General features: G+C 35.5%; 1 protein-coding gene across 1 annotated transcript; it reads right to left on the bottom strand.

Moving 5' to 3' along the window:
• Positions 1 to 748: 748 nt before the first annotated feature.
• On the bottom strand, positions 749 to 1,831 carry LOC147503754 (uncharacterized). The gene is made up of 2 exons (XM_086604947.1): positions 1,290 to 1,831; positions 749 to 1,103 (listed from the first exon to the last, which is right to left on the bottom strand). The coding sequence occupies exons 1-2, from the start codon at positions 1,829 to 1,831 to the stop codon at positions 749 to 751; spliced, it is 897 nt and encodes a 298-aa protein (XP_086461073.1).
• Positions 1,832 to 11,614: the final 9,783 nt, after the last annotated feature.

The following is an 11,614-nucleotide window of genomic DNA, read 5'->3' on the forward strand; positions in this document are numbered from 1 at the left end:
TTGTGCCTCGATAACCCTTTCTCCTAGTTTTATGACGATGAGTCTTGTGCCATTGCACATGCCCATACTCGGGTTTGTGTTTCTGAGGAGCATAATGGGTATGCCATGCTTAAGCTCGAGTTCATGATTTGGAATCCCAGACAACTCTATCGTATATAGGAACTCTGTTGGATACAAAATATCTTGGTTTTGAATATTTCCACACATTGGGCTTATTGATTCTGCACTCAGGTATTTCTTAGAGTCCCTTTCCAATGTCGAAAGGACGAATGAGTTAACTTCGTCGACACAATCATTTCTTGGTGTCAAAATGCATCTGTCTCTCAAGTATTCCAGCTTTGTATAGTTGTTCTCAATGTCAGGGTAGATGCTAGACACAATTTCTTTAATGTTGTTCTCTCCAGGCGGAATGAGAAGATCTTATGGGATTTTTATCCAAGTTGGCTCTTTGTTACTATTAAGAGCAATTGTAGGCAACTTTCCTTCTCCTAAATCAAGGACCCACTTGCTGAATTTGGATATGGACTCAACCATTTCTGTATTAAGGTCTTTGTCTCTAAGTCGCATATTTTTTGTCAGTAGGCCAGTAAACCTTGCATTGGTCCCACAAATGAGATCTGGTTAATGAAGCGCATACCACTTGTTCTCTTTTTCCTTTTGCGATAACGGGTAGAGTTTGTATGAAATCTCCTCCCAAGAGTACTGTTTTTCCTCCAAAGACTTTTGTATTGGACTGTGAATCTTTAAATCACATCAAATCTCTCAAGGTTTTGTCCACTGCTTCAAAAGCGTCTTTATGATTCATTGGTGCCTCATCCCACACAATAAGATCCGTTTCGCATATGAGTTCAGCCAAATGGCTGCCTTGGCCGATGTTGCAACATGAGTATTCATCAATGTCTATAGGAATTTTCAATCTAGAATGTGCAGTTCTTCCTCCAGGCATTAATAGAGATGTTATACCTAAAAAAGCTACTTCCAACACAATTTCCCCCTGTGATCTCAATCTCGCTAGGATAGTGTTCCAAAGGAATGTTTTCCCAGTTCCTCCGCTGCCATACACAAAAAATAGGCCTCCTATTTTTCCTCCACCGCATTGATAACTGCGTGGAAAACTCTCATTTGATCACTCTTTAGCTGTTTGTGATGCTCATAGAACTCTTTGTCGAGGGCTACCCTATCGTAGCATAACTCTTATTGAAGCAATCTGTTACCTTTACCAACATCAGACTCTTTCGACATGTCGGGAATTAGTTTTTCTGAAAAATCTTTGAGTTTTTTTATTGTACTTGTTTAATAATCTCTCAATCTTGCAGAGTGCACAATTTTGAATTTCCTCATCAGTGAGTGTCAGTTCATCGTTCATGAGTCTATTTCTTTCGTCGAAGAGAATGTCCTCAGAAAGTAATTTCCAATTTATGTTCCATAGTTCCAAAGGATCGGTTATCTCGCAGTATATCAAAAGAGTGACGAACATTTTCCTCAATGTTTTTGGTAATGCTGAAATTGCTGCTTCTTTGATTGCTTCATGCCATTCACCATTGTCTTCCAACAGTCCTAGTGCGAGGCACGCTGACTTGTAGGTCGGATGCACTTTTCCATTTACTGTTCTTATCTCTTTAAAGTTTGTTGGACCCTTCACCGTGTTAAGAAGTAGATGAAGATAAAACCGTTCACCTGTTGTCGGTGGGGTATAGTATATCATGCCTATAGTTCTTCCTGATTTCCTTCTTGTACATTTCTTGTCATTGTTTGCATCCCATACCCATTTTGTAGGAAATTTAGCATATGTCAATTGCCTTGCATCTTCGTTCTCCGCATTTGTCTTCATCCACTCGGTGAATTGAGTGTCGTGCACTCCACTCCTATTTGCCACATCAGGTATATACTCACTATCATGGTATATGATAGGCAGTTGGTTTTCCAAGTGGAATGAAAGACGTTCGATTGCCGGGTTTCGATATTGAATGTGAAAATCGAGAATTCTCCAAGCTGCCTCATGTGCTAATAGATAACGATAGTCTTGATATTGTTTGACCTCGTTAACTTCACGTATGACCTATTCTCCATTTGATTCGCCATTATGGATGTTCTCCTCAATAACAAATGTTGCTCTGTCACCACCTTTGTGCACATATTTGAACAAATACTTAAACCTTCATTGGTTGCAGAATTCGACATTTATATGTGCTTGGTATTTGACGGTCAAATCTCTGTTGTACGGAACAACCCAACTGCTATCAACTTTTTTCCCTTTCTTTGTAATAGCGAATTTGGAATAATTTCTTCTCATGTAAGCAGCAAATCTTTTTTCATCAATGGTTGTTTCGTTGCAAAATCTCTTTGGGAATTTCCTAGTGCATTTATTTTCATCCATGCAAGGAGATTTTTCATTTTCTGTGCCACATGGACCGTGTATCATGTATTGGACTACGACTTGAAATCCCAATGGATCATCGACTTCATTGGGCAACTCGGCAGAGATGATTTTTTGGATGTCTGCTGGAGTTTTCAATTTGTTGTGGAGGAACAACAATATATTAGCATGTGGTAGTCCCCTTTTTTGAAATTCAATTATGTAAACAACTGCAAAGAGGAAATCAGTTAGATTAAATACACAAAAAGGTAATAAGGGCAGAGAAACAAAAATCTCTATTAACTTAGAGGCTAAAGTTCAAAGTTCGAAGTCTAAATGAAAATAAATAATTAGCCACTTTGGCTGATGTTAATATTAATTAATATATAGTTAATTAGGAAGTTCAACTAAAATTGAATAAATTAGATTCGTTAGTGAGACAGAAGGAGAGACATCTAGAAAATACCTGCCATAACCTTTCCGAAGTGTTGACCTAGACATAAATCGTCCATGAGTTGATCTAGCTTGATCTTAAATGCCCGAGCTACAATTAATGGGCCATCTTGTGGTTTTAGCCCCACTAAGGTGGTGAATTCTTCTATCTCTGGCAATTTAGAATTACAGGTAAATGTGATGAAAAGATCTGGTGATCCTGCATATCTACAGATAGCAACTGCGTCTTGATAGCTTTAAACCATATATCTTGGACCTCCTGTAAATGAAGAAGGTAGAACTAATCTTTTTCCAACTGAAGCTGGTGTTGTGTCTCCGACAACAACTGCATCTTGAAGACCTTGGTACAATTATGATATGATCTTTTTCTAGTTATCACGTATCCAACATAGATGGAGCTCCACCATGCTTGTTTCTGCATCAACTACTAACTGGCTCAAAAGACGTCCACCTCTCATCAGTGTCTGTCCTTCATTTTTTCTATGTTGAAACCTATAAGCATAGAATTCTCTAATGCTTAATGTATTGCGTTTTGTCAGCTTAACTCCACGTACATTACTTTTAAAATCTGCAAATGGAAATCGTCTTCTCCAAATGGAAAAAGAATAGGATACTGCATAGCCAGAAAGCTTGGTAACTCATTCATCCTTTTTAAGCCTTCTGATCTTTTCTCGACAATTACGTCTCTACCATTATTATTTTCATGTCCATCTCCAACAATTAATCCAACAACTTCTACTGCCTCTAGTATGTTGTATTGCCTTGCATCTTTGTTTCGTGTTCCAATGATTCTCAAGCGCACGTGGATCAAATCAGACTATCGGAATCTTTCTCTTGCTGTTCTGAAAGATTTTATCAGATTATTCTCAACATTGAACATTTTTATCAATCCATCGACAATTTCTTTATCTATGTTTTTCGGATCTTCTTTTTCTTTTCTTTTCAAAAAATCCACTCGGTTTTGAACTTCGTTTTCTGTGTCATGTATATATAACTGAGAAAATCTTGGCTTCTGGCCTAGCATTGGCAGTAAAAACCTTATTTTATGATGATTCTGCCCGGTCAATTTGAAAACATAGGGTCCACGACCTTTTTTGTTTATATCCTTGTCTATTTTTCTGCCCATAGACGTCATAACAAACATCGTATTGTATGACCGTATGTTTTCTCTGAATTTTCTTAATCTAGGTCCCCCATTGTAGTCCATGAGCTGCTTTAGAAAACTCGGAGGTTATCTTAGTAATGGCAATTTTACCTTCCCTTGTTGGCAACAGATAGTAAAGTTTGGATTCTTGGGCTCTTATATTTTGTGTTCCTCTCCTCATACCAAAGTATAGCACCACAGTGAGAGCAAACACTTGAAGGTCCTCCGAAATTCCACGGCGTAGAGAATTTTCCTGAAAATGAAAATACACACATGTTAATAATATAAATTAATTTAGCAAAACAATAATACAATTAGAACTTACTATTGGTAACAACTTTGTCTTGATTGTTCTATTGATCCGTAAACATCTCATCTGCTAAATTGTCATCGTCTGTAGCATTAATAAGGTGTTAACAAATGATTTTGTGATATACACTAAGAAATGCATTAATAAGGTATTACCAATTGTATCATAATCAATTTCCATATGATCATCGCTTGCCAAGGTTGTGGCATTTGTGTATACAGTTGACACCTCTTGTGATCTTTGTGTATTGTAAGAGCCAATATCTGGACATATAGATGAGAAAAGTAAGAATCCTAAAAGTTTTATTTCATAAATATATTATCATATTTTCAATATTGTACCTGATTGATATTGAGGAAGATTTGCATATTGAGTCTGTTGGAATAGTGATCGTGAGATTGGATGTGATGGATGGACATTATATCCAATTGCTGCACACATAATGATGTAAGTAACTTCTCGTAAATGTATGTAAATATATATAAATATGAATTTTTTGTACCTGGTGAATGTTGAACATAAGGAAAGTACTGGTATTGTCAATGTGAAATCATAGGTGATGATTGCACGTTGCTATTGTACTGAAAAGATAATGGATACGAAGGAAAGAATACATGTGCTTGTGCTATTGAATGTTGAACATAGGGAAAGTACTGGTATTGTGAATGTGAAATCACAGGGGATGATTGCACGTTGCTATTGTACTGAAAAGATAATGGATATGAAGCAAAGTATCCATGTGCTTGTGTTGTTGAGATAAAGATATATTAGTTCATGTGCTTGTGCTGTTGAGATAAATGAATGTGATAAGAATTACCAAATGCTAGATCGGCGGGTGAGTTTTGTCTTGGTGTGTTATGCATTCTTCTTCTGTGTGTATGGTTTCCCTTTGCTCTCAACTTAAACATTCTTTCTATGCGTGCTTGTTTTGCCTTCAGTTTTTTGGAGACATCCATTTAGTTATGCATCGTAAAATATATTATTCAATAAAATAAATATATACAAACTAATATAGCATGCTTTCTACAGGATGGCTGGCTCCTTGTGCTACTATGAATGTGGTAAGGTCTGCAACATAAGCTTTACTTGCAGCAAAACAAAAACATAAGTAGAGTAATAAAAAAAAATTAAGTGTACAGAGTAACTCACCTCATAAAACCAATGCAACATTTAGAGTATTGAATGGTGGACATTATTCTAATTTTAGGCCAATATGCATTACCAGTTCAATATGTTTTTATTGAATATTTATTTGCAAATTGGGCATTATGTCATCAATAGTTTTCCGTCATTTTCTTTGCTAACACCCTATTTTTTTATCTGTAGGTTATGGCAATAACCGAGGGTCTATATGATTTTCATAGTTTAGAGAAGGAGGCTGCTGCAGTACACACTGCTGTAGGTTCTGGCAATAATTGAGGGTCTACATGATGTTCACAGTTTAGGGAAGGAGCCTGCTGCAGTACACACTGCTCTTATGAGTGATCTTTCAAAGGTTCCCTTTTTTTCACCTTTTTTTTTAAGTTGAATCTTCTCTACTTTATTCTATATATTTATTTTAATTTTTTGGCTTATTAGCTTTATGACTCAGTTTCTAGTAAATGAGTTGCAGTTTCAATTATCAACACTATGATCTTGGTCTTCTCTTTATGTAGGCAAATACTTTCGGGTGGACTCGAAGCTGTGGATATTTTATAAAAAGGAGATCACCTTATTTGTTTCTACCCATATACCCATAGTGTTTGTTTTAGTGGATGCAGTTACTAAGATCATTAGAGAGAGCTAGCAATTTCTTCTTATTGCACAACATCTGAGAAATCGCTTTCATTAATGGTGACGGGAATCTATGCGAATAATTGGTAAGACAGAAGAAAGGATTTTTGGAATGAATTAGCTAACTTTGCTGATGGGTTAACTTTAACTTGGCTAGTTTTGGGGGATTTTCATTGTGTCAGGTCTAGCTCTGAGAAGAGAGGTCTTCGAGCCTCCACTGACTTCGAAGCCTACCTCAGTGAGGCAGCCTTGAAGGAAGGCTAGAAGGGAGTACTGTTTAGCAAAAGTAGCTTCTAAGAAAGCGATCAGTTCACTTTTCGGCTGGAATCGTAGCTACGAATAGATCAGCAAATAAAATAGTTTATTTTTTCACAGGTAAGTCTGTTCCATTATTTATTTTTAGGTTTAACAAAAAAATTGAGATGAAAGAGGAGAAAGAGTAAACCCTCCTTTCAGGGCTTGGTATCAACCATGTGGTAAGGTCTGCAGCATAAGCTTTACTTACAGCAAAACAGAAACATAAGTAAAGTAATAAAAAAAAAAGTATACAGAGTAACTCACCTTATAAAACCAATGCAACATTTAGAGTATTGAATGGTGGACATTATTCTAGTTTTAGGCCAATAAGCATTAACAGTTCGATATGTTTTTATTGAATATTTATTTGCAAATTGGACATTATGTCATCAATAGTTTTCGGTCATTTTCTTTGCTAACACCCTATTTTTTTAGCTGTAGGTTCTGGCAATAATTGAGGGTCTACATGATGTTCACAGTTTAGGGAAGGAGGTTGTTGTAGTACACACTGCTGTAGGTTCTGGCAATAATCGAGGATCTACATGATGTTCACAGTTTAGGGAAGGAGGCTGCTGCAGTACACACTGTTCTTATGAGTGATCTCTCAAAGGTTCCCTTTTTTCACCTTTTTTTTAAGCTGAATCTTCTCTACTTTATTCTATATATTTATTTTAAATTTTTGGCTTATTAACTTATGACTCAGTTTCTAGTCAATGAGTTGCAGTTTCAATCATTAACACTATGATCTTGGTCTTCTCTTTATGTAGGCAACACTTTCGGGTGGACTCGAAGCTGCGGATATATCAACATATAACTTGTGCAGATGAACAAAGTTGTGCACATGCAATATATTCAAGGGAACTTGATGGGAATTCACTATGAATCCAGGACCATTCAATGTCAAAGAACATGTTCTGATAACTGCAGAGTATGGATTTTCATATGCCTTCTTTCAGTTCATAACTATGATTCTTTCTAGTGATTCTGGTGATTGCAATTTGGTGTTTAAAGATAGACATTGAAAAAGTTTTTGCTAAGATGCTCAGTGTTATTGTATAGAATAAATAGATAATGAGGAAAAGAGAAAAAGAAGTGAACCTTTCAATGAATCAGCAGGAAGAACGTAGAAGATGAGGATGAGCAGAAGATGAGCAGGACAATGAGTTGGAAAATTATTGTTAATATATAGAAGATGAGCAGCACAATTCGATTGCTAATAGAATTTGTTCTAATATATCTACTATATATATACTAAAGTAGAGACCTCTAAGAGAGATTTTTCTCTCTCCTAGGTGGCACTCTAATATAAGAGAGACTTTTCTCTCACCTAGGTGGCCTCTCCTAATGGAGTTGTGGGGTGACATGGATATCTACTTGGCACTCTCTCATAAGAGTCCATCAATTGCGAATTGCTTAAAGCATTCCAATTCCTAATTCCTCAAAAATAGGAAAAAAAACTTCAAAAATAGAATCCTCTTTCAATTTGGATTATTTCCTAAAAAATAGGAAACATAATATTATAAAATTGTGAATTGCTTAAAGCATTCCAATTCCTAATTCCTCAAAAATAGGAATCCTCTTTCAATTTGGAATTTATATAAATTATTTCCTAAAAAATAGGAAACATAATCTTATAATTACCCCCCACAAATTTTGTACGTATAGATTTTCCTTTAATGTTGGAATTAAAGATCAACATAAGCATGTAAGTTTTTCGTTAGCTGCGAGAAAGTAAATATAAAAATTAAAGAATCTAAAGTCTTTGCATTGAATCTAATTTGCGATCATACTAATTGGTCATGTAATAACCATTACCTAATCGATTTACATTGCTTTGTCCTAATACAAAGCATTGGGAAAACCCTATGTCGCAATAATGTGCAGTGATGATACATATCTTTTTCTCTTCTCTTGGTTATATTGAAGGCATGGCATGGCCAGCAGAACTTACCTTAGTTGATCGATCAAAGTAGAAACAAATTATATTATTTCTTATGGCCTTTGTATATTCACTCCCTTGAAGGGACATAAGCTTAATTTACTTACACTATAGTTTCATTTGATTTAACTACATGTACCTGTTTATGGCATATCATTTTCTGTACCTATTTACACAATCGGAACCAAAAACTCTTTCGTGCCACTTCGACCTTGATTAGGAATTTTTGAGAATTCACAACAAAATTTCTTTGATATTAGGAAACTATCTATAATTGCCTCGAGAGTGTACATGGTATGGACAGTATGCAACTTGAGACTTAATTGAAGATGGAAACATTATAGATGAGTCTACTTTGATAAGGTATTCACCAAAATATAAAAGATCTACGTCTTCTCATGTCTAAATAATCCTTTCATGTTCTCATGTATGATGACTTGAGTGGTGACTTCATATCATTAAACTAAACTGCATTATCATGGGATTTTCGTCCACTGTTGATTGATTATTTCTTTTGGCTGAGAATAATCAGATGATGCTAAGCTATAGCAGTTCACAGCCCAATGTGAACTATTAGCAGTCTTTTAAACTTCACGCCGAGAAAGAATGATATGCAAAAGAGCTGTCATACGCACCTACTACTAATTCTTCACAAGTCAATTTTGCAAATCTTTGGGGTTTTGTTTAATTATTGTTACATTCATATGATGTAATTAGGTATCTAATCTAGCTTGACCTCATGTAGTCAACATTTAGAAGGATAACACCTTTTGGAATTATGGAGAAAACTACTGGAGTATAAGAATATCGATTGTACTACTCACTCTCGAGTTTCTTTGTCTCTGTAAATATTGATAAGTTTTGAAACTGGGTTCATTCAGTTCACTCTCCTTTCTCCACCTCTCCTGCAGATTTACAACCCACCAAGAGATTCGTCTGTGTTTCATAGGCTATGAGGGTGTGGTGACTAAATGGGGTGTTAGTCCCCTTCTACCAAAACAGGACATCCCTAACAGTCAGAAACCGCTACTAAAAAGATTTGTAACGGTTTTTATGCGTCACAGTTTGGGCGTTGCTAATTCGTTATTAATATTCGTAACGGTTTATAATCGTTACTAATATTTACTAACGGTTTTCTTTACTCAATTGTATTACTCTTTAGCAACGGTTTTATAAAATTAGTAACGCTTTTTGGTGTTACTCTTTTTTAACATCAGTAACGGTTTTATAACATTAGTAACGCTTTTTGTGTTACTCTTTTTTTAACATCAATAACGGTTTTATAAAAAATAGTAACTTTTTTTGTGTTACTCTTTTCTAACATTAGTAACGCTTTTATAAAGTTAGTAACGCTTTTTTGTGTTACTCTTTTCTAATATTAGTAATGCTTTTATAAAGTTAGTAACGCTTTTTTTGTGTTACTTATTGCAAAGCTTAGTAACGGAAGAAGAACCGTTACAAAACTATTTCATAAAAAAAAAAAAAAATCCCCCAAAACAACCCCCTCCCTTTTTGGGAGACTACTTAACCTGCATAAAGATGCCCCCACTTATTGGGTATTTTACAATCGTCCATAATATAAACAAGAAATCTCACAAGTGCATGTAATCACATAATCTTTTATTAAAATAACATTACCAAAACGTCTTTCATAAATAGGACTTGCCACGAATGAAATACACACTGTTTTCCAAATCAATGGGACTTGTCCTTAAACTCAAGCTCTCACATCATTTGTACAAAACTAGCACCTTCAGTAGTTGTAAGCATCAGGGGATGACTTTGGGATGGTATCATCAGAAAAGTCTCTTTCATCCTATACACCAATAGAAATAAATAAAAATGAGTCGAGCAGTAGAAAACAAATATGTATATATAGATATATACTTATATCCTATTCTTAAGTAGTAGCTCCTTATACTCAAACTACGGAATTCAAAAAACAGAGTATGGTAGCATAATTCTTAAGTAGCAGTATGTTTTGTCCCTTCCAAGACATCGGAAAGTTCAGTATTTATTTTCACTGGTCCAATAACCAAACTCACAAAAAATGTGGCAACAGGGTCTCATACTCCTAACAATATGAGCAATTCAAACTCCAATAAACTGTTCCACTTAAGCAGTCTTCAAAGATCCTACTTTTGACACTTTGTTTTGTACCTTCGAGGAAAAATATTTGACTTAAAGGAGGTGTTCTCTCGTCTCATATACAACCCTACGGACTCTATTAATTCCATGGGAAGAGTAAGAGAACAGTTCTATTGATTATTACTAAAGAAGCTCATGGAGTCCAAAAAAGGCTCGTCCTGAGAACATTTAATTAAGTCAAGCATAGGCGCACATAAATTTCCATATAAATTATTCTACTTAAAAAAGTAAAAGAACAAGGTCAATGGAGACATACAGAGAAATGTACTCTTGGTTCCTACAAAAGAATTTGACTGTGTTATGGGCTCAGCTACAAATATAGGAGGTGGTTGATTTACAGATCTTCTTCATTTTGCAGGAACCTGAGGCACCAAAACCTGTCACATCAAGATGAAATGTATAGTAACATTAGGTACAAGACCATGCCATATTTAATGCAACAATGTTTAATGAGTAATTTCACCAAATGAAATGATAATTCTAGGATTTCTTTCATGAATAGTGACACAAGTTATAAAATGTACTATTGTGTTTTACACTCTTATAATCACAATAAAGGGTTTCATTAGTGCGGGTGTAAAATCAGTTCCCATATGCTATTCGAAAGATAAATAAAAAACTATGTTCCATGGACACTACTAGTGTGTATCTACGGGTATGATCATACTATTTGCAACAATTCTTTAAGGTTAAATAGCTAAACAAAGTAAACAAAACAAACATAATCATTCACAACAATTCTTTGGAGCTTTCAAGAAATTTTCGCAAAACGACACCTTATCTGGCAGGTTTGTACTTGAGCAGATTCTAGAACGAGATTAGCGTATTTGTAAGCACATAAAGAGAGTGCCTTGGTGTTTTCAATAATCTGTTCGCACTGCAAGTCGATCGAGAAGAAAGGGAGTGAGTTGGAAAGGGCTAGCCGACAAAGACGCAAATGAATGCTTAGCGGGAGGAACACCGGTTGAACACTTACACATTCACATGATTGGGTTCCATGACAACAGTTCGACTTGGAATCAATCTTTGCGTCAAGCTTTGAATTTCGCATAAGATTCACTATCCATCTTTCAGCCCTCGTCATAAGTCATATTCAACTTTTCCAAGTGTTACGTCGGATATAAATGAATGAAGGCGGATGAATGGACACTGAATTTCTGCACGTCACAAATTACTAGGCGAACAAAGTGAAAC

This window comes from Coptis chinensis, chromosome 4 (genome assembly GCF_015680905.1).
Source record: "Coptis chinensis isolate HL-2020 chromosome 4, ASM1568090v1, whole genome shotgun sequence".
Classification (NCBI taxonomy): Eukaryota; Viridiplantae; Streptophyta; class Magnoliopsida; order Ranunculales; family Ranunculaceae; genus Coptis; species Coptis chinensis.

What these genes read in the sequence shown, in the direction of transcription:
- LOC147503754 (XM_086604947.1), bottom strand. Translation starts at nt 1,831, where the DNA reads ATGAAGACAAATGCGGAGAACGAAGATGCAAGGCAATTGACATATGCT. An exon ending in ATTGAGAGATTATTAAACAA is followed by an intron (nt 1,104 to 1,289) that starts GTACAATAAAAA and finishes TTTTCCACGCAG; the next exon opens with TTATCAATGCGGTGGAGGAA.